Here is a 23,427-nt window from a genome sequence, read left to right as displayed (position 1 = left end):
TTTCAATATTTCTTAATTATGAATGTTTACAAATTACCTAAGAGTTCCCTTGTTTCTAGGCATCTGGATCTGCTTTTAGTTTGTTGTAGTAGACGTTGAGTTTGAGTTGCCTGTCGTTGAGGGCTGCCAAAGTGACTATCGCCGGTGTCCGTTCCGCTTGAACTACATTTACTCCACTCAACGTCAATATCCTTGGAAGCACTCAGCTTGAACTGCTCCAAAAAATTGTCCATTTGATTTTCGATAGTAATGGATGCTGAATTGTCCATGATTAACACTAAAAAAAATCTATTTTCTATTTGCATTTAATATGTACATGTGAGCACTTTATAAACAGAAGCTTCATTTTTGTACAAACACTTATTAATCGTTGTAAATCATGGAAGTTAATGATAGTTTAGGTTTTGATAACACAAAAAAATTTAACACAGTTCGCTTATATTTACGACAACTCTACGATGAGTAGATTTTACATTTTTGTTGAATATACCGTAACTGAGACGTTCTTTCACTCAATATAAACTGAAAGCAGAATGAAACATGTCTACTGCGCATAAGTATGCATGTAGTATGTAGGTTTATAAGTAGACGCAACAGACGTTGGGGGTTGCAACTTACCAGTAATCTGAATTGATTGTGCATGAGACACAAAAATACGATATTTGAGTGCATGAACAAACACCGGCACTTTTGCGTCGGCAGGTATCCATTTTAACTATTCAATTTTTTTCTTTTCCTATTTTAAACTATAAAAAAAAAAAAACAGATGCACTAATCGATAGTCACATTTGCAACTAAGTGCGATAACCATCAATGAACGAACTAGGCTGAACTCAATAATCACTTACAATCAATCTATAAACAACCAAAAAATTGTATATAAAGTGAAAACCGACGCGGCTGCAAAAAATTTTTCCTGAATGCGTATTAAAGCATTACTCAATTTTTAGTCTCTTAACATTTAAATCGTGTAGAAACGTGAAGTATGGAAAATTGATATTCGGACTTCACAATACGTGTATACTGTTGGGTATGACACATATTTGATACTTTTGTAAGTATGTATACATATACAAATATGTGCATATGCAATGTTAGTACATTAATGCCTTCTTATGCTTATGCATCTAAGAGGGATTTGAGAAAGTTTAAGATTAAAAACCGAATGACAATTATCTAGGGTCAAAATTAATTTGATAAGTTAAAAACCTGCTCTCTCATTATTTTTTTTTTTCTGTAGAAAGAAATCCAACAAAGCATTTAATAAATGTTCTCAAACGGACTGCCGTGTAATATCTCTTTTCCGAGCTGTCTTAGCGTTCCTAAAGACGGTAATGAAGAACTCTTGCCATCTAATATGGGCACCAGGGAACCAGTTATTCTTAATGTGTATGATATGGTGAGTGCGGCATTAGATAGAATATACCCACAAAAGTTGAGTAAATAAATGTTTAATATCCCAGTATTGGATAAACGAGTACACCACATCAATAGGCTTAGGTGTTTTCCACTCCGGCGTCGAAGCATTTGGCACCGAATTTGCATACGGTGGTCATCCGTTTCCGTTCACCGGCGTTTTTGAAATAACTCCCCGTGATCATGACGAATTGGGTGACCAATTTCAATTTAGGCAGAGCATTCAAATAGGCTGCACCGATTTCACATATGAAGAGGTGCGTCGAATCGTAGAGGAACTTGGAAATCAATTTCGTGGAGATCGGTATCATCTCATGAACAATAATTGTAATCATTTTTCAGGCAATTTGACTCAGGTAATCTTTCCTTCGCCCAATTTTATACAAACTTGCTTAACTAAATGTATTGCCAATAGATTCTCTGCGGTCAAGAAATACCGAGCTGGGTGAACCGCCTTGCGCATTTTAGCTCTTGTGTACCATTCTTGCAAAGATGCTTGCCAAAGTAAGTTTGATTAAAGAATTTAGTAAAAAAAAAGATTAAGTAAAAGCTTCATATTAATTTCAGAGAATGGCTTACACCAAATGCATTGCAACAAAGTATAACAACAATTCAAGAGCGCGAAGACTCGGACAATAATCCCCTTTGAGACATTACCTGATTTAAATATTAACAAAACTTGCTTTTTATCTTAACTATTAAAAACTCATCATCCCTTTTGCTGTTTTAAAGCCAACAGCTCTGTTCAGTTAATTCAGAAAGAAAGCATACACCTTAAATTAAATTAGTAACGGAAACTTCCAATACAAAGAAAATTTGTTGTAAATACGTTAATATTTGTAAATGACAAAACTATTGGATTTTGTAATTTTACTATTCAGATATAAGATAAATAATTAAGTGGCCGATTAGTTTAAGAGAGTGAGTGGCAGCTGCACATACGCCTTGCGGAATCATATATCAAATCTTATCCTTAAATATAAGCATCAAATCATTAAAAAAAAATACAAAAATTAATTGTTTTACCAAGTATGAATATTAAGGTTAAACATTTTTTCGTGTCATTTTATTTTATCTGTCAAAGGTTAAATATTTTCTTGCTTTACTCAGCATTCTTATATTTACAGAAAGCAAAAATATATTTTTTAAGAAATATGTAATTACTCAATAATACCGTTATATAGTTAAACATCTATGCGATGATACACACTTGTCTACTATGCAGACATTTCCGAACAACTAAACCAAAATTGAAATTGATTTTTAATGTTAATAAGGCATTTTGCACAAAAAGCCAAGCAAAAAATTTGTTTTTAAAATTGTTCTAAAGTTTTCGTCCAAATTGAAATCAAGCTGTTAACCTATAATAGATTTATGTATTATTCTGATAAAAGATGATAAATATATTAACAAACCTATTTACAAATGAATATTGTTCTGAAGGTAACAAACTTACATTCAACGCAATCAACCTATAATTTGCCTAACTTGAGTACTTTACACTAAACTGGAAACATTATTATAAATACCGACAGCAGCCATTTCATCTGCATCGATTTCATCACTCAAAACATCATGTGCAGTCCGATGTCTAGAAGCCAGCTCTTGTGTTGATTTAGATGCTACGCTTCCATAAAAATTTGAAGTGTGAGCTAGTCGAAAGTTAGTCGCGCGATTAATGGCAGCTTTCGACGTGGGTATAATTATATTCTTCTGCTGATGCAGTGTTGAGGGCGTATGTAAAGCTATATCTTCATCTTTGACATCGTAACTGTAGCCTCGTGGTACACATATGTTTTGTACATCGCTTGGGTAAATGACACTTGTTTTTTGCACATTTTGAGAGCGGGTTGGTAGCTCGTGAAAGTATGCATCCTTAGGTACTTTTCCCAGTTCAAAGGCATGGAAATATGAATAATTTGGTTCAATTTGGACTGGATCAGCGATACCATTACGACAAACCTTGCGCAAGTTTTGGTAATTGCTATCTACTTCACTCTCCCCCTGTACAACGAGATCCAGAACTTGTCGACTTTTTGAATGCTTTAACGATTTTATCTCGCTATTTCGAATTTCCACTTTGCTGAGTGTATTCTGAGAGCCTTGGGTTCTAATCTGTAATTCATTGTTGCTTTCTGGGATGTCAGCGGCCATGGGGCTTGGGACAAGTAATCGTGGGTTTTCTGTAAAACTCTCCTCTAAACAAAGTGGTTGACGTTTCAAGATATTTGAAAGGTTCTTGGGGCAGCTAACACGCAATTGTTGGCTAGAAGAACCAACAGTTTCTCTGCAAAAGGTTGGAGGGAAGTCTTTGGAAGATTGATCTTTATACAATAGCTTATCACCACAAATCATGCCTGCGTTTTCATTTAAAGAACTATCATCCTTACTAATATCTGTAAATGAAGCATCCTTGCGAAGTGCCTTTATCACGGTTTTCAAGGTAATATCACCTCTCTCGCCAATACAATTCTTATACTTTTCAGAATGTCCAGAAACTATATCAAACTCGGAACTCTTCAAATATTGTGAGGGCTGTGAGGTCTTACTAGAGTAAGGATATCGCCGACGTGTATTTTTATAATAGTCATATTTTAGGGCGTCCGCACAATCCCTGGCTTCCAACAAATTGAAATGACCTGTCGGGCTATTTATAGATATGTTAGTTGGTAAAATAAAGTTTGATGGATGTCTGCGCTCTTGCTCATTATCTTTTTTCATTATTAAAGTAGTTTTATCCAATAGATTTCCAAGTCGCTCTGATACCTTAAGAAAATCAATTTTTAGTTCTTCTAATTTAGATTGTCTTAGTTCACCTTGAGATGCTACGGCTGCTAGCTGAGAAAGACTATGAACGCAATTATCGAGCAATGGTACTGGCATGCCAACACTGCAATCTGAATTGGAAGTTGAAATATTTCTTGAGCCAATTTCATCACCACTATCTATAAAATGTATATGCGGTTTCTTAATGTCAGCAATATCAAATTGATTGTCTTTTTCTAGAATATCTACACTCCTTGAAGTTGGCATGGTACCACTATCTAGATTGCAGTCAATTAAATCTAAGCTTCGACAACGGGACAACGTTTGCTCGATCCTAGGATTTTTGATTTGATTATCTAAGGTTGATCGTAAAGCCCCCCCACGACATAAATATTCGTTTAAATAATAACGTCTACTTTCACAACGAATACGATCCTCGATCATAGAGCGAGTAAGTTGTTCAATTTGATCATTGGTCTTAATTGCCAATGCTTGAACTTTGTGACCGAGTCTCTCTTTTGTTTTGTGTACATATTTCTTAAGGCTTTTTCGATTCAAATTTAGCTTGCTCTCAATGTGACGAAAAAAGGGTCCACAGTAGCAAGTGTTGCCGAGACTGACGGGTCCCTTGTGTATGTTACCGGCAAGGTCAAGAAAATATTGTTCTCCTTGTTTTAAAGGTTCTTTAGGTAAAGTCTCAAGCTTTGGTGATGGAAACGAGCGAGGATCGGGAAAGTAGTGACAACCATATGGTGACCAATTAATCGGCTTATCCGCAGTATCTTTCCTGATATCATTTTTTTTTTCTTTATCTGATGGTTCCTGCTTTCCATGTTTACTTGTTATTTCTGTACGATTGCGTATTCGTTTTGGCGTATTTAAAATTTCAATTATTTCGCGATAGTTCTTTCTTATTGCGATATTTAAAGGGGTGTCTCCTTGAGCGTTTCTTAGATTTAATCGAGCATTAGACTCAAGTAATATTCGTGTTAGCTTTCGCCGACCCATGGCGCATGTAATATGGAGAGCTGTATCGCCATTAAGGTTTGTCTTGTTGGGGTCACATAAGCCCGAAAGCAAAATTCGAGTAACCCCTGCATGACCATAGCGACAGGCGGTATGTAACGCTGTATCACCATACTAAAATAATTACATAAATGAGATAAATCATATGTGCGTGAGAAACACAATAATCTAGCAAAACGTACCTTGTTTTGAACGTCAGGATCCGCTCCGGCCAGTAAAAGCTCTCTAGAACTCTGATTATGACCATTCTGGGCGGCTAAGTGTAGCGCCGCAAGACCCTCGTTATTTGATATACTAAGGGTGCTATTGTGTAATGCTTCGATAGTGTTTGACGCCCTTGCTTTAATCTTGCTCTTGTCCTTATGTTGTGTCTTCGCGGAAGGCGCAGTGCACATCAATTTGACGCAACGACTGTATCCCCGACTGGCTGCCTCATGCAATGGTGTGTTTCCTTGATTTGAATCCTTGGCTAGGCGATCTGCTTTTCTGGATATCAATATTTCCACTCTTTGGTCATCCCCCGCCGCAACAGCTTCATGAAGAGCAGTCCAACTCAATGATTCAGACTACAAGCATAAAATTATTTTGTGCTCACATTTCTAATGATTCTATTAATATGTACAAACCCCGGATATAGCATTGGGCAAAGCCTCCTGTTTTATGTTCCGCATAGAGAAAGGTCCATACTGCATTGTCTATATGTATAGATCTAATAAGCTTAACGTAAAAGCATACATTAATATAAAAACACATATATATTTTGTATATAAGTACACGTATGTACATTTGGGTTCATCCATTTTGTGTAAAAAGAAAGGAAAATGGGTACCCTAAAGTCATAATCTTTGGTCAAGATATTTTCATCATAAAACTTTTTTAGAAGCAAGAATTTCAAAATTTCTTAGAATTAAAGGGTCAAATGTCCTTAAAACATTATTTTCGTCCATGTAAGCTAAATTTAATGAAACGAGTCCGCTAAGATGTATATCTATCTGTTAAAATGTACATATTTCGATTGCAAATGGGACTGCTTCCGTTCAGCCAATAATAATATCGTAGAGATAAATCTTCATCTATTTCCACCAGAATTTTAGTTTGCTCAGGATCCTAGACAATTCTAAAATTTGTATTAATTATAAGCTCAAGTGAACATAAATACCTACATAATTCAGTCTCATATGAAAATAATAATCAGGCAGCAGCCGATTTATTTGCAGACTTATTGAAACTTATTTAGTTAATAGCGACTCTCTCATTATACCCTACCCTACAAGAATCTAATTTTATTTCGGAGTACTGGATCTCCGAAATAACGGAAATATATTTTAAAAAATTCGGAGTTTACTCCAGGACCAAATTAGTTCCTAGGTCGCATACATATTACTGGGCATACATAAACTTTGGCTTTGCGATACGATAGTGTTTTCAAATAGATTTTTAGTGCCGATCACGAATCCTCACTTTTTCTTAAAAATGAACTAAATCTGTTCGCATGCACACTTGGACCAAAATAAAGTGATACCTACCAGTTTGACTCTTTTTAAAGAGCACGAATTTTTTTTTTTTTTTTGAAAATGCGGCAACACTATTTCGAAAGACCCATTCAAGCCAATTATACTAAATTTATATGTGAAATATTGCTCATTGCCATCTATCTGGAAGGGATAACTTATTATCCTACCCCTAAAATCTTCGAAAAATGGTTATTTCGCAACTTAGGGACTTCTTTAGATCAATTGTTTCACCTAACCAATATGGGTTTGTCAAACATTAGTCTATCCCAACTTATCTAATTGAGTTTTCTTCAATGGATATCAATAAATTTCAAAATCAAATACAGATTGACGTTATTTATACTGACTTTAAGAATGCATTGGATTTTCATTGAGTTTTTTATTGTAGGTAGTTTTCAAGTCGGCAATTTCCAAGCCATTATTTGTTACATTTGATTTTCCACATGGTAGTCACCTTCTGCCGTTTTTTAACCTGTTTATCAATGACCACCCCTCAGTTATCGTGAATTCTTATACTTATTGAAACATTACCTTATAAATGCAAATATATGTCCTTTTGCAGACACTTGCCTCACATCATAAACTACAACATTGATCAGATACTATCAATAGGTGAGCAGAAGTAAATGACTTAAATAAATCTAACTGTCAGTAATGCAATTTAAGTTTTCGGGCTTATCAAACGATGGGCAAAAGAATTTAATGGCCCTTACATAACCAAATTACTTTATATATCTCTTGTTTGACCGATTCCGGAATATGGCTTAAATATCTGCTCAAAACAGTTGTTCTTTGCGAGGCCCCTGATGTTGATGCTTTTTACTAATCTCTCCTTGGTAACTAACCATTGAATTTGTATTTGTTGAGTCAAATTAATTTCTCAGTTCCTGTTAATTAGAACCCAAATATTTCCCATTGTCTTCAAATGTTTTTGAATCTGATTCTTACCTTAATTAACTTTTATGAGCTACCTAACGTAAATCTGATTTGGTGTTTGGATTTTTCTCGGATTGGATTCGTTTTCTTAAAAAATAAAACTTCAAATCTTTAATTAATTTAATTCCTTTTTTGTAACGATTTTTAATTGTAGCCGACTGTCAAAAGTCAACATTAATTAAATAAATAGAAATATAATACATAAAATACATATCTATGTATGTAACTTACATTTCAAAAGTTCGCGAATGACTTGGCCGTCTTTTAAGATTGTTTAAGATAGGTAAGTGGAATTAAAATTCTAACTTTAAAAGCTCCAACCAAGAACTGATTGTATGGTACTATGGTTTCTTAGAATTGAACATAGATTATGACTATGGGGAATCATTTTTTGCGAACAAAATCGCTTATGAATAACGAATATACAGAAATATATATATTTGGTGGTTTTGAATGCAATTTTTTTTATATGTCCAAATAAATATTTTTATTGCTTGTACAAATTTAATATTTTGTTTACGTGATCATATAGTCATTGCAATGACTTGTTTCATAAAAGTATTTACCAATTGTGCTTACAACGATTTAACAAATCTCAATTGGCATTTGAAACTTGAATAGTTTTTATTGATACAAAATTGTTTATTTCGACCATACACCTTGGAGAAAATTTGATTTATAAATGTGGACTTACTTTGGTTGGGCTAAAAGAAATTGAGGCAACCCACATGCCAAAGTGTCAACAGGTTTCTGATGATAGTTCTCAGTAGAGGAAAAAGCCTATCGATAGTTGACACAATCGATATTTTTTGAAAGTCGGTATTTTGTTTAATATAGCATTTCCAATGGGCTTTGTACGTGCCTTATCAATTTCTAAAAATATCAGCTCGATCGAAAAACTTATTGTTTTGTTTCAATTAATTTCAATACTTTTGCATACATCGCAAAAAACTGTTATGGCTTAAGTTAATATTTTTATGAAAAACCTTAAAATTTTACAAGGGCACCATATCATTCATAACGATCAGCTAAAATCAATTGTACAATAGTCTTTTATATTGCATTATTATAAAAAAATTTCTTGTAAATTATTATTTTAACCATTATTTATTTTTTTTTTTATATATTCGGTCAAAAAGTTTTGAAAATGTACAAAAAGCCTTTGTATAGAGTCTGACAGATAGATTAAAAAAATACAGTATACGCCGGTTTTATTTATTGATGATTAAGTTTAAAAACAATCATTGCTGAAGAATATTTGCAGACAGAAGCAACTTCCGACGGAATCAATTTTCAAGCGAAAAATGTTTCCGTAATTCCAGCGTAGCAGGAAAGCTTTGCGCCATCGCTGCGGACTTACAATTTTTCATTATCTATATGAGACATTAATGACTAGAGCTTTAAAGCTGTAATTGATCATTTCATTTGTCAATAATCAAACTAACAATAATCTAAACCAGGGGCGTCCAAGCCCTATGCTCAGTGTGCTCATTTGTTTTTGTAATTGCTCTTCAGTATAGGAAGAGCAAATGCGTGTTTATATACGCGCTCTTTCCATATGCCAATGCAAATTACACAAACAATTTTTCGAATTTTTTTTTTTGTCTCGCCTGTGCGAGTAAAGCGACAACACTTCCATGTGTTTGTTGTTGCCTTGTGTCGACTGCGCGAGCGTGGCAACAACACTTTCATGTGTTTGTTGTTGTGTCGAAAATTTTTTTTGCGAACTTTGTTGTTTCTTTGACGAAATGCGTGCACTTAAAAAAAATTAAAACAGCTTGCACTTGGACATACGAAATTATCATTGTCTGCGCATACTTTGGACAAGTAAGTGATAACTCATTTCTTTTCAGTGTATGAAATTAAATTGAGTTAACGGCATCTTTACTTGTGTTAGTGTTTTCGAATTAGAGTATTGGTGATTTGCTCTTCCCTATGCAAGCGCTTGGACGCCCCTGATCTAAACATTACACCTTCCAAATTTCCTCATACAATTTAACAGAGTTTTTGAGCAATGATTCTTAAAATCAATTTATGAGGTGCAGCTATTTTAGTTTTCCATATTTTGCTGTCATCGAGCCACCTATCGAAAACTATTCGTTTGCGTGCCTGTCGAAATACACATATCTCATCACTAAAATATTTTGTTTGTCATCTATCTCTTCATAAATTGTTTTTTTGTGATAAAGATAGTCGCGCTGTCAATTTAAAAGTTAGAAAATGGCATTAGCTGAGATTTGTAAAATTTCGAGTGCTTCGTACATGATGCCGACTGCATGGTCCTCGAAAGAAGCTTGCGATGAGATCAATGCATTCTCCAGTAATATAGGAAATCCATACACATTGGCTACCCCCCCATTTGAAAGTGTATGTTGAATTCTTATAATTTTGATAATAGATCATTTCTAAAATATTTTATTTTTTTGGCAGCCATTAGAGAACTTGAAAAAAATTCAATCAAACGCCGATAAAACCGGCATTAAAATAAACTTTGATCACGGCACGACAACTTTGGGATTCAAATATCAAGGAGGAGTTATATTAGCTGTCGACTCCCGTGCTACCGGCGGTCAGTACATTGGATCGCAATCAATGAAGAAAATCGTGGAAATAAATCAGTTCTTACTTGGAACTTTGGCTGGTGGTGCGGCCGACTGTGTTTATTGGGACCGTGTATTGGCAAAAGAATGTCGCCTTCACGAGCTACGCAACAAGGAGCGTATTTCAGTAGCCGCGGCCAGCAAAATTATGGCCAATATTGCTCATGAATATAAGGGTATGGGTTTAAGCATGGGTATGATGTTAGCGGGCTATGATAAGCGTGGACCTGGTCTATACTACGTCGATTCCGAGGGATCACGCACTCCCGGAAATGTATTCTCCGTTGGAAGCGGCTCCATTTTCGCCTTCGGCGTGCTGGATTCCGGCTACCATTGGGACTTAAAAGACGATGAAGCCCAAGAGTTAGGCCGACGTGCCATTTACCACGCCACCTTCAGAGATGCGTATTCCGGCGGTATTATTCGCGTTTATCATATGACAAAAAATGGTTGGGTAAAGATTTCTGAAACAGATTGCATGGAGCTTCACTACAAGTATAAAAAAATTGAGAAATCAAACTAATATTTTAATTCAATGAAATGAAACCTGTGGTTTAAAGAAATAATTTCACTTTATTTTATTAAACATTAATAACAATTAGTGCTTTAATATTGATACTACTTTGTTTGTTTTTGTTTTGAAATACTCTCCAAAGTTTCTCTGTGCCGTGTCTCGACCCGCTTTTGCTTCAAAGAGCGCTTGGTATTTGTCTTGCTCATACGCCTGCGTTGCAGCAGTGATAGACCCTGTTTAAGGTCGAGATCTGCCGGAACGTGTAACAGGCGAATCATTCGGTTGCGTACAACAAAATTGTCGAACTGCATTAGTTGATTATTTCGGTTTATAAAAACCGCTTGTTTCAATTCGCACGTCATATGACCGTCAACAACATCTATTATGCCCGCTACGGTAGTCTCATTTCGAAGATCAATGACTACGCCCTTCCCTTGAAGTATAGTAGACAAGCAGTTCAAAGTGTTCGAAATCAAATACTTTTCACGCGAGCTATAATTCTGCATTACAGCATTTAGCAACATAAAGTTCTTAATTAAATAATGCAAACATATCGATAATAATCTTGAGCTGAAAGAAACCCGATATTCAGATGGAAAACAATGTTTTTCACCAGCAGTGCTGCCAATTCAGTGTTTTCTTTTACAAACAGCAGCAATCATTAGTGTTTGAATTTTGGTTTAATAAAAGAACGGCAAAATTCCACCCAGCCTTAAAAACACAATGCTTACTACCATTGTGGCACTGCCACACAGCGAAATTACTGCTGATACAACACCACAATTGCTTGTGAGTGGCTGAGGCGAGCAATATTTCTTGTGTGTGGCTGATGACCACACGACATTTAATGCGCGTGTGGCACCAGCTCTATGAGCAATTCACACAAAAAAAAAATCATACATTTTTTTGGTACCTTGTGCGCATCTGTTTCGCTTAGAGAAATGGAAAAAGGGTATTGTGAAGTTGCTCAAATGTATGTAACTGGGAGAAGGAGGCGTGGCAGACCCCAAAAAGTATATAAATTCTTGATGAACTCGACGAGCTGAGTCGATATAGCCATGTCCGTCTGTCCGCTCGTCCGTCTGTATGAGTGCGTGTTTCTCAGCAACTATAAGAGCTAGAGCAACAAAATTTGGTATGTAGGTGCTCCTATATCCAGGACACTATGCTTTTTTTTATTATTTTTTTATTTTATTTCTTTTATTTATTAAATCTAAAAAAACGATATATAAGGCAGTACAAAAATCTTTGTAAAAATTTCAGAACGATCGGACAAAAAACTTAGGAGTTATTTACATTTAAATTTTCAATATAGACAGCGGGGTGCACGTGCTGACGCGCCATACAAACGTCGCTGCCGACGCAGCGGCGGTGTCGCTCGACGCTCAGCAAAAACGGGGAGGGGGGGGAGCCTTGTGACGCCGTTAGCTGTTTTGTGTGTATGTGTTTGTGGGTGCATGCGTGTGTTTGCTGCGATGCCCTAGTCAAAGTGTACTTAAAAGTTGGTGGCGCCAAACTTAAATTTTTTATTATGTTTAAAAATTTATATTTTAATATAATGAAATGAACCGCTCATATAATAATTTTAAGTGAGGTATTCCACATTCCACGCCCACTTTCATTTTCTTGTCGACCGGTACCTCATAAAAATACTATGATCTATACCAAATTTCTGTAAAAAAAAATATCTAAGGAGCAAAATTTTCAATTTCCGTCGGAAATTCAGGAACACTTACATTTTTTCAATAATAATTTCTTTTACGAATGACAATATATTTTCGCAAAAAATGTTTGAAAAATATTTAATGCGATGGGTTTGATATTGATATCGCCGAAAAACGGTAATTCACGCACAGGATACAAATTGACTTGCCTAAAAAAGCCAAGCAAGAATAAATAGAATATAGGAAAATTTAGATTTGTATAGCCTTTTCATTGATAAGCTTTGCAATATTGAGGTTACCAGACAATGTGCTTATTTATTTTTTTTGGCCATGTAGGTCGACTTGCTGAACAAATATTTAAACGGGTGTAACGGACTTTTTCATATTATGCCGGCAAGATAACATTCAAAAACATGTTGGCTAAATGTTTATATATATCAGTATATAGGTAAAGTTAAAAGAACAAATTACTTCTCATTTCGCTGAAAAGCCGACTATGACTCATTTCTCTATCGAATGACGTACTCACGTACTCTGCGGCACCCAATTTTAATTGGAACGTGCCTTTATCACTTCATCCAATAGCACGTGTAAAATACAGAAAATTATGTAAAGCTCTGCAAATTTAATAATATTAGAAATATGAAATATAATAAGAAATTATGTAGTTCGCAAATTGGTTAAGATGGCTAATTCATCATATAGTGCATAATGTTGTCCCAAGCTTCCAATTCAATCGGCCACATTCATATTTATCGGTACCATGGACATTTCGAAATCGAACAAAAACGCGCAAAAATTCAGGACCAGAGAACGGCAAGAGTGCACACACCCCTAAAAACACAACGCGTACACCATGGTAGTACTGCCACACCCAAGCGAAATTGTGGATGAGACCACAATGCAATTACTTGTGCGTAGAAGAAATGATCTGAGCAGCATTTTGTGCGCAGGCAATTCTTTCCCGAAGCAAATCACAAGAAAAAGGTCAACATATTTTTTGAATGTTTTCTGCACGCTTCTGTTTCGCGAGACAGCAAGCGCTATTGTTTCTCGCTTATGCTTATATGCCAGCCGATCGGCCTCGCGCACATTACCTTTGCGCTTGCTTCGTTGTGGCTAAAAACACAACGGACCTTTTCACGGATCTGTCTGGGTGTTTTGTGCGCTGCTTGTGCGCCGCACACACAATTTTTTGTTGTGTGCGTATAATGTCCCGTGTTGTCATTGTGCTCGTATGGTCTCGCACTTGTTTTTTGTGTGTGGTACCATTGTGCATAAAAAGTGCCCCAATTGCCGTTTTCTGATATGTATACTCAAGAGCAACTACAAAAACAAATGAGCACACTGAGCATAGGGCTTGGACGGCCTTGCTCTAGCCAAACCGTGTCAAAATATTGTTAATAAATATTTATTGGCTAGTGTTTTCTAATTATGAATAGCAGCCCTGAGCAGCGTGATCTTTTCTAATACAGTATAACTGTTCACATAATATGAACATTGGAAATGCAGTTACATAGACATAAGAAGCTTAAGTGGTTTACAGTTTGCTACTATTTATTTGAAAGGCCTGGTCAATATTAAAACTGTTGAGTTTTAATAAAAGCTAATAAATAAAATCATCTATATCCTAGCATCATCTATATCCACATGATGAGCAAGTATAATAAAAATAATCCCTCAGTACTTAATATGGCCCTTGAAGCTATCGATGCATTGAAAAGCCGAAAAGGTTCCTCTGTACCTGCAATTGTTAAATACATGAAGTTTGCAGGACATACCATAAGCGACACTAAGCGCATGTCAGGACTTGTCCGTAAGGCTCTAAAGCTTGCAGAGAATCATGGTAAAGTGAAGCAAGTAAAGAATTCATTTAAACTGTTAAAGCGAGTCACCCAAAAATCTAAAGCTGAGGAAAAAATGCGGAAGAAGCAAATTAAGGTGAAAAAGGAAAATAATGCAGAACGTAAAACAAAGGTAAATACAAATATCTAGTATGTGCATATGTATTAATTATTCACAATATATCCAAATAAATCATAATAACCCCGTTTTCTTGCATACGAAAAGAAAATCAGGACTGCACGCAAAGTGCCAGTGGCTAATGAGGTTAAAACTAAAGATAAAAGGGATAGAAGGACGAATCCAGCTAAAAAAGTCAAAGCGGCAAAAAAAATACCTGAAGTTAATCAGACTCCTGTTAAGAGGACAAAGAAGCCTAAGACACGCAAGTCCATTGGTACTCTTGCGCAAGGGTATCAGGGCAAGGTAACAAATTCAAAGACCGGTAGGTTGTTAATTGCGGGTAGAATCTCAATTGGACAACACACGTCTCCATCGAGTTCCTCTACGCCTATTCAGGTAAAGACTAACAGCGGTCGTGTTTTATATAAATAAATAGTGTGTTCACTTGTTTAATTTCAATACGTGTTTATGGAGTTTATGGTTTTCGGCTGTTCCACTCTTTATGGAAGAAATGTTCAAAGTAGAGTCTTTATTTTATTTTACTATAGAATTAATTAAAAATTGTGCTTAAATAGCTGTTCCGCGCTCTAAGTTTTGTTTTATTTCTGCTGTATGTTCTCCGTAGAACCGATCAAGTTTTTTGTTGAATTTGGAGTTACGTTCATTTATGAAGTCTACATCAGCGTCGTCATTATAGATTCGTCGTCTGGAATATTTTTTTCTACGTTCAATTTGCTGTTCCAAATCCTTTACCATATTATTAACAGCACTCGGCGTATCCTTTGTTAACATATGAAGAGTTGCGTTTGGACCACCATAGAAACTATCGCCGAGCTCAGCTCTCTGTTTCTCATACTTTGACATATCGCGCGCCGTCATATTCTTTACTAAGCGATTGTATTGCCTGGCAGTTTGTGCTTCGTAAGTGGAGAATCCCAAATCTGGATTGTCTTTTCGCTTCTTCTTCTTTTCTAGACGCTCAGCGTCAACCGCTGAAACGTCTAGGAGTTTTGATCGCTCGTAGTCTTTTCCAGCAGATTGAGCTTCAGCTCGAGCTTTGTCATCCGCCAATAACCATTCTGCCTGTCGTTTTCGGGCTTCCCAGTTACTGGGCAATTTTTTGCGTGCATCTTCTGCAATGACTTCCTGGTGATTTTGGGTGCGAGCCTCTTGGCGTCGTTTGTGCAGGTTGTGCAAGCGTGCTTTACGCTCAGCCAACTTCTCCAAACTCGATTTGTTTGTTTCCATGATTATGTTATGAATTTTTCGTAAACGGTAACACAAATAAATATCTGTGCTGCAAAACAAAAAGGAATTTTAAGCAATTTAGTGATGTAAGAATGCGACAATGTTATTGTTGCGATATTTCTCGATATATCGATATTATCCACACCATATAGTTGCCATAATATATACATATATATACGACTACCAAGCATACACTGACCTAAGCAATATGTGAAATGCGAAATTTCATTCAAATTGGTCAAAGATAAATGGTACCCGAATTACGATTACGAAAGTATTTTCTATGGTTACAGCAAATACATGCTTTTACTGGAAGTGCTTTTGCAAAGTATAAAAATAAGTGAAAATAGTTCAACATATAATACTTTAGTGGGTTAAGCAATATTCTTAAGTTTAAGTTTAATCCGTGCAAACCTGTTATATATTTATTAATATTTTTTATACTCAGCAGATATTTAAATGTTTTCAACTGGTATAAATCTATAAAGAATATGTCAGTACAAAGTATAAAAATAATATATTATCGACCAATATATCGATATATTGGCGAATTGAGAACAGACGCTATGCAATTTGAAAAATAATCGATATTGTTACTATTATTGCCGATGGTTAGCACGTGTTTGTGCATGCAATTTAAAAAGTAAACATAGTTGTATATTAGAAGTTTTTAAAATGAAGTTTTCTTACAAAGTAAGTTCCAGAAAACTCCTTCTAATAATACAAGGCTAACATTTGATTTTAAGTTTTCGAATTTGTTGGGCACCATATATCGAAATGGAAACTTAGTCTTTACTGCGGATGGAAACACAGTTATCAGTCCTGTAGGGAACCGGATTACACTATACGACCTCAAAAAGTATTTTATTTTTTTATGTATATATATACATACATATATGTCAACTTTACTTTTATCTTTTGTTTCCAGCCATAAGTCGCGCACATTGTCATTGGAATCTCGATACAATTACACAAACCTCGCTCTTTCCCCAGACGGTTGCTTGATGATCGCCGTGAATGAAATCGGAGATGCACAGCTTATTAGTATGGTCTCCTGTACTGTGATACATCGTCATAAGTTTCAAACTGGAGTGCAGTGTGTTTGCTTTAGCCCGGATGGAAATTACTTTGCTGTAGGACGAGCGAATTTAGTATTTATTTTCTGTACACCGGGCGAAATTACTGGCGAGTATAATCCGTTTGTGTTAAAGAGAAGCTTTCTTGGAGGGTATGACGACATCACATGGTTGGATTGGTCAACAGATTCAAAACTGCTAGCCATTGGTTGTCGTGATAATTCGACGAAGATATGTGCAATCAATCGTGTTCGCAACTTTCGGACCTATAATTTAAATGGTCACACGGATGCTATAGTTTCATGTTTCTTTGAGCTAAACAGCTTTCACTTGAACACCGTGAGCCGTAACGGTCAACTCTGTCTGTGGGAGTGTAGCTTAGAACCTTCCGATTTGACTGAGGCTGATCAGAACACACAACCGGAGTGCAAGCGCAAGACTGCAAAGCAATTGGGAGCGCAAGATGAATCCGAAGACGATATCGAAAATGTGATTGAAAAACAAATTCAGCAAAATGATAACGATGTGCTTCAAGATGATTCAATTAATGGCGAGAAAATCAGAAAGGCACATCCCTTTTACTACAAAAAACTCGGTCGGCATTACTTGGCAAATGAGCCACGCAAGGAGCAGCACGATGCGTTGTTAACTGCTGCCAATTACAACCGAAAGACCAAAGTACTCGTTGTTGCTTTTAGCACAGGCGCCTTCTACTTATATGAGCTGCCAGATGTAAATTTAATACATTCACTTAGCATCTCTGAATATCCTATATCGGCAGCCCTTTTTAATTATACTGGCGATTGGGTTGCGCTGGCATCGCGTGAGATTGGTCAACTGTTGGTTTGGGAGTGGCAAAGCGAACAGTATATTATGAAGCAGCAGGGACACAGTAGTGAAATGACTTGCATCGCGTACTCCCCAGATGGCCAGTATATTGCCACTGGTGGCGAGGACTCCAAAGTTAAGCTATGGAACACGCAAAGTAGTTTCTGCTTTGTAACATTCGTTGAGCATACTAGTGGAGTAACCGCAGTGCAGTTCAGTCGCAATAAAAAGTTCTTGGTCAGTAGCTCATTGGATGGAACAGTGCGAGCATTTGACGTTATTAGGTTGGTGCTAAAATTATAATTAAAAAAAGAGTAAATTGAATTATAATATATTTTTTTGTAGGTATCGGAACTTTAGAACATTTACGTCGCCAAACCCAGCACAATTTGCCTGTGTCGCCGTAGACTATTCCGGTGATCTAGTTGTAGCAGGAGGGCAGGATATTTTCGATATATTTTTATGGTCAGTCAAGACTGGAAAACTACTAGAAATAATAAGTGGTCATGAAGGGCCGGTCGCCTCAGTTGCCTTTTCGCCTATTGCAACTTCATCAACCTTAGTTTCTGGCTCCTGGGACAAAACCGTTAAAATTTGGAACTGCCTAGAAAGTAACAGTGAGCATGAAACAATCGATACACTTTCTGATGTGACATGTGTGGCATTTAATCCTACCAGTGATGAAGTAATATTATGCTTACAATTCTTTTTTACATAACAATTTCAAACAGTATTTTGATATTCTATATAGATCGCTGTTGCGACTCTCAGTGGTAACATAACCATTTTCGATATTAAATCTGCAGCTCAAGTGACAACAATCGAAGGACGTGCCGATTTGGGCAGTGGTCGTTTGGAGACTGATATTGTAACTGCCAAAAAAAACGCTGGCTCTAAGTTAATTCTTCATTCAGCTTTGAAAAATTACGAAGCTAACTATCATTTCTCTTTAGTTATTTCTCTACCATTGAATATTCGGCGGACGGACAATGTATATTGGCTGCTGGAAGATCGACAAACATTTGTATATATCAAGTGCGTGGAGCTATCTTGTTAAAAAAATTCACGATAACTCAAAATTACAGCCTAGACGGTTTGCATGTAAGTGACAAGTGACATACAACTGTAAATTTGCGAAAATCGAGTATTGTTTTTCTAGGAATTTATCAATCGGAAGCATCTGAGTGAATTTGGAAATATGGCCTTGGTGGAACAGCGCGATGAGTTTGAGGGACGCAAAGTAACAATACGTTTACCCGGTGTACGTAAAGGTGATATGTCTTCGCGACGGCTGCAACTCGAGGTGCGCGTCTATTGTGTACGCTTTGCACCGACAGGACAAGCATTTGCTGCGGCAGGAACTGAAGGACTTTGCATATATGAACTTGACAAGGGTGAGATGCACACTAGTTTAGTTGTTGTCTTCTACTTTGAAAAATTTTTGCTTTTGTTTATACATAGGAGTTGTCTTTGATCCGTTTGACTTGTCGCTGGAAGTGACACCCAAGGCGGCACACGAGGCTCTAAAAAATCTTCAATACACAAAAGCATTAGTCGTGTCCTTGAAGTTAAGTGACTCTAATTTGGTTACATTAGTGCTTGAGCGCGTACCTTATAAGGATGGTAAGTAACTAATAAAAAAAAAAACATTTAAGTGCATGAGTCCCCCAAGTAGAACGTCCTTTAAGGCTTTACGACCTTCAGCTTGCAATCAATGAAAAGTTGACTGCTTTTTCAGTCTAAAAATAAACGACTCTAGTATATGCCGCTCTTTAAATCAAGGCAGTCGTAATACTGTTTGGATCGAATGTGCAAATTTTGCAATAGCTGCTAATAAGCAAGTATTTCTGCATTCCCGTTCTGCTAATAAGAAGTTTTTAAATACATGTTCTTAACTGCTGGCTAACTGCCGCATCTACGCGTGAAACGAGGCGGTTTGAGTAAGAATTAAAAAAAGAACGGTAAGGGTGTTATTTTTCAATGCCCTTACAAAAGCAAGTACTGGTCATACGCGCAAAAAAAACCAAGAACGCATTAAAGTCGGGAGCAGCCCAATCGCAACACACACACGTACGCATTTACTTACACATACAATAAAAGCACGTTTTGCTGTAGCGACGTTTGCATAATACGTCAACAAGCCCGTTGCAAATTTCATCGGCATCCGTTGGGAACTTGTATAAGCTTATGTTTGTTTATTTATGTTATAAAAATTCGTTATATATTGTGAGCGTACATATTGACATTTTTATAAAAAATGGAAACAACGTACATTTTGACATTTTTATAAAAACTGGAAACAACAACAACATACAAATGTATGTAAAAGATAGACGAAGGCGTGGCAGACTCCATAATCACAAAAACGCTTTGTCATGTTCGTTGCCTCAAATTTCAAAACATTTAATAATTTAGGAATTATTCGCGTTTCAATTTATGGGTTGTTTTTTATTCAAAATAGGGTCACAAAACTGTATAACTTCCTTATCATGGGTATCCAGCAATATTTGATTTTTAGCTTAGAGCAGTGGTGCCCAAACGATGCTTACAGCAGGGCACTCACTAATACATATGAACAAAAACACACACATATATAAATGAGAAAAAAATTTAGTTGTCAACTTTTGCACTGATAAAAATTGTCAATTCAATTTCGAATAGTTGGGGATCTCTAATGCATAGACATAAACAAAACAAACCCTAGTAAGCCTTGCAAATCACACACACCATTAAAAATGTTTTGTGTGTTCCATATGGAAGGGCACTGCATGTGTAAGCCTATGTCCCCCCATACACAAGTGTAAAACAAAAACAAATGGGCACGAAATGTATATTGGCTGGGCACCCCTTAGAGTATAATCTTTTTGTAACAGAAACTTTTCAGAAAAAAGTTTGTTTGCCTGTTAGGCAGCAAAGCCTATTAGTTCACTAGCCTCTATCAAAATTGGCAATCAAAGCTTTGATGGTGAAACACAATTCAAAACGTTGAAGCATCTACTAGATTAAGTGAAAATTTCAAAACTTCTATGAAAAATACCGTATACAATTTTTTATACACTTTGACATTTTTGTAAAAAATGTTGTGCAAATGTATGAAACAGGGAAAAGGAGGCGTGGCAGACCCCATAAAGTATATATATTCTTGATCAGCAAGATAAACTGAGTCGATATAGCCAGGTCGGTCCGTCCGTCTGCATGAGTGCGTGTTTCTTAGCAATTATAAGAGAGAGTTTTTAAAGAACTTGAACTTACACGGACCCAAACATAACCGAACTTGATGTGTAAATCAAACAATATGCAGCTCATATATTGAGAATTTTAGCGTTAAGCATATGCTTCCATCCTCTTCTAATGAATCGGATCACAGAAAACAGAGTTACCGCCATTTCACTAAAAGAGAAAGTGTGCACGTGTTACAATTTAGGTCAGGTCGTCCAAAAGTTAGCAATCGTACTGAATTGATGGGAAAGGTCGGTGAAATTATTGGTATTGATGCAAATTTTAGTAAGATAATATTGGCCGAGGAAACAAATGCGAGTAAAAACACTATTTGTAGAATTTTAACCGAAGATTTGGGTTAAAATAAGATTTTGCTCGTTTTGTTCCACATGAATTAAATGAGGTCCGAAAATAAAATCGATCGTGTGGAGCATTGCAAAGACATTGTTGAAACTGCTGATAATAATTCTGACTTTATTGACTCGATCCTAACTGGTGATGAGACAAGGTGCTTTAAATATGAACCAGAAAATACGAAACGTCAATCGGCTGAATGGAAGTCCAAACGCGAGCCGAAGGCAAAAAAAAATTTCAGAAGTTTTGTAACACCTGCACACTCTTAGTGAAAATGCGGTAGCTCTGACGTCCGATTTACATGAAGTTAGGTGAGTTTAGAAGTGGATATATATATATATATATATATATATATGTTTCACGCTGCAAATTCTCAATAGATGGGCTGCATATTGTGTGATTTACACTTCAAGTTCGATTATTTTTGGAGCTTATATAGACATAGTAAGATACATTTTTTCCGACTGAAGCCGTTTTACCGGAAAAAGACTAAATGGCAACACTGCTTAGGAGGGTATTGAATGTTGCCAGTGTTAATGTTTGCTATAATTTTGGTCTAACATTATTCAACTTAATATATATTTTATATATACATATTGAATTAAATGTGTGTGGAATAAAAATTATATTTCAAATATACACTTTAATATGTTTGCGTACTGCATTATCGCAGATACCTCAGGGGTGCCCTGAGGCGTTGTCAATGCCGTATATGTATATGCGATTGCCTATAGAAAGAGCAATTACAATTCTCTGGTAGCGACTGCCTAAATTTATGTTGGTCGCCACAGGATTAGGGATCGTCTAGTATCTGTGATAGCTTAGCAGGGACCGTTGTTAATGGATTCGAATCAGGGCGACTCAACTTGAATCGTTGAGATGATATTGCATATGTTTTTCTTAAATTCTGTAGACCTGTATGACCCTCGTAAACATTAAAATTAATTTTTTGCTTCCTTTTTTTTTGTAGTTGAACTAATTTGCAGCGATCTGTCTCCGGAGTTTGTACAGCACCTGCTGCATCATTTGGCGGAGTTACTACAGAGCACACCACACATTGAGTTTTATTTGTACTGGTGCTTCTGTCTGCTGACCACTCATGGCTCCCGTGACAGTGTCTTCCAACATACTGCTCTTCTCGAGTTGCACGAAAATATTTCTCAAAAATACGAAATGATAAATAAAATGTAAGTACTAGGCTTTAAAAAAACAAACTTCTTTCTATGAATGGATAAATTTGCAGATGTGACTATAATAAATACACATTACTTGTGCTTTTGGATAAGGCAAATTTTCACGAAAATAAGTTGAATATTGATGATGGTTTTCCACATCCCAACAACGAGGATAGTGACTATGAGCTGCTCCTTATTAAGCACCAAGATAATCAAGCAATGGAATGTGAGATAAGTTATGATAGTGAAGAATAGTTGAATAAAGATACCAATGAGAACTAAAAAATGTATATTTCAAATTACCACATTAAATCTTCCTAAATTATGATGATTATAGTCAATATATATTCAATATCCTTTTAGCTAAACTGCATACTATTTATGGTGAAAATTGTTGATTTATTGAGTTATACATTTATCGTTAGTGATTTACAAGATGTAAGAGCAAATTAAATTTTAAGATTCTTTTAAAGGTAAGTATACAGAAGTTCTTAAGAACTTAGCCCTAGAATCAGAATTAGGTACATACATTACATACATCATATGACTTATAAATAAAAATGATAAAATAATCGAGGGTGTATTGTAACATAATATATAAATTGTTTTAAAGGTGTATTTACAATAAAAAAAAAAATGTACAAATATGATAATATTCTACAAAAAATAAAAATAATATTTTGTTTATCATTTAAAAGTAACTTTTACACTCTCTCTTTAGTGTATTTAATATTGATATAAAGCCCCTTACAATACGTGAGCCATTAAAATTTAGCTAATATTGTTATTTGTCTTAATTGTGTGTAAAAATTCATAAACTGCAACTTACTATCAATCAGTAAATATTTATATCTTATATTAACCTTAATATGGTTATTAAATTTATTATCTGTTTAAAGCACCAATAAAATATCTGGCTGGTAAGCTCAAGCTTAAGATATGTTCACAAAAATAACATTATCTTGTGTTTTTTTAAGTTTTAAAATTAAAGGTACATTTGCCTAATACTATAATATTGTCTTTAGTAATGTGCTGTTTTGAAAGAGCATTTATATATTATTAATCTAAATATGTGTACACATTTCGTAGTAAATATAATCATTACGGGTCGGCTTATATGTATGTC

At 35.7% G+C, this 23,427-nt stretch overlaps 8 protein-coding genes across 16 annotated transcripts in view; 4 read left to right on the top strand and 4 right to left on the bottom strand.

Moving 5' to 3' along the window:
• The window catches only part of LOC108596153 (guanine nucleotide exchange factor DBS), a 47,577-nt gene extending 46,827 nt beyond the window's left edge, over positions 1 to 750 (bottom strand). Inside the window, exons 1-2 of one of the 6 annotated variants that reach the window (XM_017981656.1) lie at positions 619 to 750; positions 38 to 544 (exon numbers count right to left, since the gene is read on the bottom strand). In XM_017981656.1, the coding sequence (XP_017837145.1) occupies positions 38 to 305 (268 nt within the window). In that variant the 5' untranslated portion in view covers positions 306 to 544; positions 619 to 750. Of the gene's footprint in view, positions 1 to 37; positions 545 to 618 lie in introns of those variants that run through there. The other 5 variants (XM_017981657.1, XM_017981651.1, XM_017981648.1 and 2 more) reach the window with 5 other exon arrangements.
• An 89-nt stretch (positions 751 to 839) lies between these two features.
• LOC108596157 (deubiquitinase DESI2) lies at positions 840 to 2,233 on the top strand. Its single transcript, XM_017981662.2, has 5 exons — positions 840 to 1,054; positions 1,241 to 1,399; positions 1,464 to 1,772; positions 1,832 to 1,920; positions 1,984 to 2,233. The coding sequence occupies exons 2-5, from the start codon at positions 1,268 to 1,270 to the stop codon at positions 2,063 to 2,065; spliced, it is 612 nt and encodes a 203-aa protein (XP_017837151.1). The 5' UTR covers positions 840 to 1,054; positions 1,241 to 1,267; the 3' UTR covers positions 2,066 to 2,233.
• A 276-nt stretch (positions 2,234 to 2,509) lies between these two features.
• On the bottom strand, positions 2,510 to 8,402 carry LOC108596155. 4 transcript variants are annotated; one of them, XR_001915035.1, is made up of 5 exons: positions 8,353 to 8,402; positions 5,835 to 5,925; positions 5,391 to 5,774; positions 2,832 to 5,322; positions 2,510 to 2,777 (listed from the first exon to the last, which is right to left on the bottom strand). XR_001915035.1 is itself a non-coding variant. In XM_017981658.1 (4 exons), exons 2-4 carry the CDS (start codon positions 5,898 to 5,900, stop codon positions 2,914 to 2,916), a joined length of 2,859 nt encoding a protein of 952 aa, XP_017837147.1. In that variant the 5' UTR covers positions 5,901 to 5,925; positions 8,353 to 8,402; the 3' UTR covers positions 2,804 to 2,913. The 4 variants fall into 4 exon arrangements, 3 of the variants coding, with proteins under 3 accessions (XP_017837147.1, XP_017837149.1, XP_017837148.1); XM_017981658.1 differs by lacking the exon at positions 2,510 to 2,777 and having other exon boundaries at positions 2,804 to 5,322; XM_017981660.1 differs by lacking the exon at positions 2,510 to 2,777 and having other exon boundaries at positions 2,804 to 5,322; positions 5,835 to 5,903; positions 8,353 to 8,376.
• Positions 8,403 to 9,797: 1,395 nt separating this feature from the next.
• On the top strand, positions 9,798 to 10,823 carry LOC108596156 (proteasome subunit beta type-5). The gene is made up of 2 exons (XM_017981661.1): positions 9,798 to 10,025; positions 10,089 to 10,823. Exons 1-2 carry the CDS (start codon positions 9,879 to 9,881, stop codon positions 10,779 to 10,781), a joined length of 840 nt encoding a protein of 279 aa, XP_017837150.1. The 5' UTR covers positions 9,798 to 9,878; the 3' UTR covers positions 10,782 to 10,823.
• Positions 10,824 to 10,842: 19 nt separating this feature from the next.
• Positions 10,843 to 11,319, bottom strand: LOC108596158. Its single transcript, XM_017981663.2, has one exon. The coding sequence runs from the start codon at positions 11,294 to 11,296 to the stop codon at positions 10,877 to 10,879; it is 420 nt and encodes a 139-aa protein (XP_017837152.1). The 5' UTR covers positions 11,297 to 11,319; the 3' UTR covers positions 10,843 to 10,876.
• Positions 11,320 to 14,086: 2,767 nt separating this feature from the next.
• On the top strand, positions 14,087 to 14,838 carry LOC108597448 (histone H1B). Its single transcript, XM_017984013.2, has 2 exons — positions 14,087 to 14,413; positions 14,507 to 14,838. Exons 1-2 carry the CDS (start codon positions 14,087 to 14,089, stop codon positions 14,831 to 14,833), a joined length of 654 nt encoding a protein of 217 aa, XP_017839502.2. The 3' UTR covers positions 14,834 to 14,838.
• A 27-nt stretch (positions 14,839 to 14,865) lies between these two features.
• On the bottom strand, positions 14,866 to 19,725 carry LOC108597447 (pre-mRNA-splicing factor Syf2). The gene is made up of 2 exons (XM_017984012.1): positions 19,640 to 19,725; positions 14,866 to 15,698 (listed from the first exon to the last, which is right to left on the bottom strand). Exons 1-2 carry the CDS (start codon positions 19,678 to 19,680, stop codon positions 14,969 to 14,971), a joined length of 771 nt encoding a protein of 256 aa, XP_017839501.1. The 5' UTR covers positions 19,681 to 19,725; the 3' UTR covers positions 14,866 to 14,968.
• LOC108597446 (periodic tryptophan protein 2 homolog) lies at positions 16,265 to 22,633 on the top strand. Its single transcript, XM_017984011.1, has 10 exons — positions 16,265 to 16,342; positions 16,396 to 16,508; positions 16,578 to 17,837; positions 17,899 to 18,238; positions 18,305 to 18,450; positions 18,507 to 18,654; positions 18,713 to 18,947; positions 19,015 to 19,176; positions 22,097 to 22,313; positions 22,370 to 22,633. The coding sequence occupies exons 1-10, from the start codon at positions 16,325 to 16,327 to the stop codon at positions 22,554 to 22,556; spliced, it is 2,826 nt and encodes a 941-aa protein (XP_017839500.1). The 5' UTR covers positions 16,265 to 16,324; the 3' UTR covers positions 22,557 to 22,633.
• Positions 22,634 to 23,427: the final 794 nt, after the last annotated feature.

This window comes from Drosophila busckii, chromosome 2R, assembly GCF_011750605.1.
Source record: "Drosophila busckii strain San Diego stock center, stock number 13000-0081.31 chromosome 2R, ASM1175060v1, whole genome shotgun sequence".
NCBI classification, from domain to species: domain Eukaryota; kingdom Metazoa; phylum Arthropoda; class Insecta; order Diptera; family Drosophilidae; genus Drosophila; species Drosophila busckii.
The sequence above is the reverse complement of the archived record's forward strand: the minus strand, read 5'-3'. Positions and strand labels throughout refer to the sequence as shown.

What these genes read in the sequence shown, in the direction of transcription:
- LOC108597446 (XM_017984011.1), top strand. An exon ending in TTAATCCTACCAGTGATGAA is followed by an intron (nt 18,239 to 18,304) that starts GTAATATTATGC and finishes TATTCTATATAG; the next exon opens with ATCGCTGTTGCGACTCTCAG. An exon ending in GCGCGTACCTTATAAGGATG is followed by an intron (nt 19,177 to 22,096) that starts GTAAGTAACTAA and finishes TTTTTTTTGTAG; the next exon opens with TTGAACTAATTTGCAGCGAT.
- LOC108597447 (XM_017984012.1), bottom strand. Translation starts at nt 19,680, where the DNA reads ATGCAAACGTCGCTACAGCAAAACGTGCTTTTATTGTATGT. An exon ending in AACGTGCTTTTATTGTATGT is followed by an intron (nt 15,699 to 19,639) that starts GTAAGTAAATGC and finishes TTTGTTTTGCAG; the next exon opens with CACAGATATTTATTTGTGTT.
- LOC108596157 (XM_017981662.2), top strand. Translation starts at nt 1,268, where the DNA reads ATGTTCTCAAACGGACTGCCGTGTAATATCTCTTTTCCGAGCTGTCTT. An exon ending in TTCTTAATGTGTATGATATG is followed by an intron (nt 1,400 to 1,463) that starts GTGAGTGCGGCA and finishes TTAATATCCCAG; the next exon opens with TATTGGATAAACGAGTACAC. An exon ending in TTGCAAAGATGCTTGCCAAA is followed by an intron (nt 1,921 to 1,983) that starts GTAAGTTTGATT and finishes TATTAATTTCAG; the next exon opens with AGAATGGCTTACACCAAATG.
- LOC108596155 (XM_017981658.1), bottom strand. Translation starts at nt 5,900, where the DNA reads ATGCAGTATGGACCTTTCTCTATGCGGAACATAAAACAGGAGGCTTTG. An exon ending in TGCCCAATGCTATATCCGGG is followed by an intron (nt 5,775 to 5,834) that starts GTTTGTACATAT and finishes TTATGCTTGTAG; the next exon opens with TCTGAATCATTGAGTTGGAC. An exon ending in ATCCTGACGTTCAAAACAAG is followed by an intron (nt 5,323 to 5,390) that starts GTACGTTTTGCT and finishes TAATTATTTTAG; the next exon opens with TATGGTGATACAGCGTTACA.
- LOC108596156 (XM_017981661.1), top strand. Translation starts at nt 9,879, where the DNA reads ATGGCATTAGCTGAGATTTGTAAAATTTCGAGTGCTTCGTACATGATG. An exon ending in CTACCCCCCCATTTGAAAGT is followed by an intron (nt 10,026 to 10,088) that starts GTATGTTGAATT and finishes TTTTTTTGGCAG; the next exon opens with CCATTAGAGAACTTGAAAAA.
- LOC108597448 (XM_017984013.2), top strand. Translation starts at nt 14,087, where the DNA reads ATGATGAGCAAGTATAATAAAAATAATCCCTCAGTACTTAATATGGCC. An exon ending in ATGCAGAACGTAAAACAAAG is followed by an intron (nt 14,414 to 14,506) that starts GTAAATACAAAT and finishes GCATACGAAAAG; the next exon opens with AAAATCAGGACTGCACGCAA.
- LOC108596158 (XM_017981663.2), bottom strand. Translation starts at nt 11,296, where the DNA reads ATGTTGCTAAATGCTGTAATGCAGAATTATAGCTCGCGTGAAAAGTAT.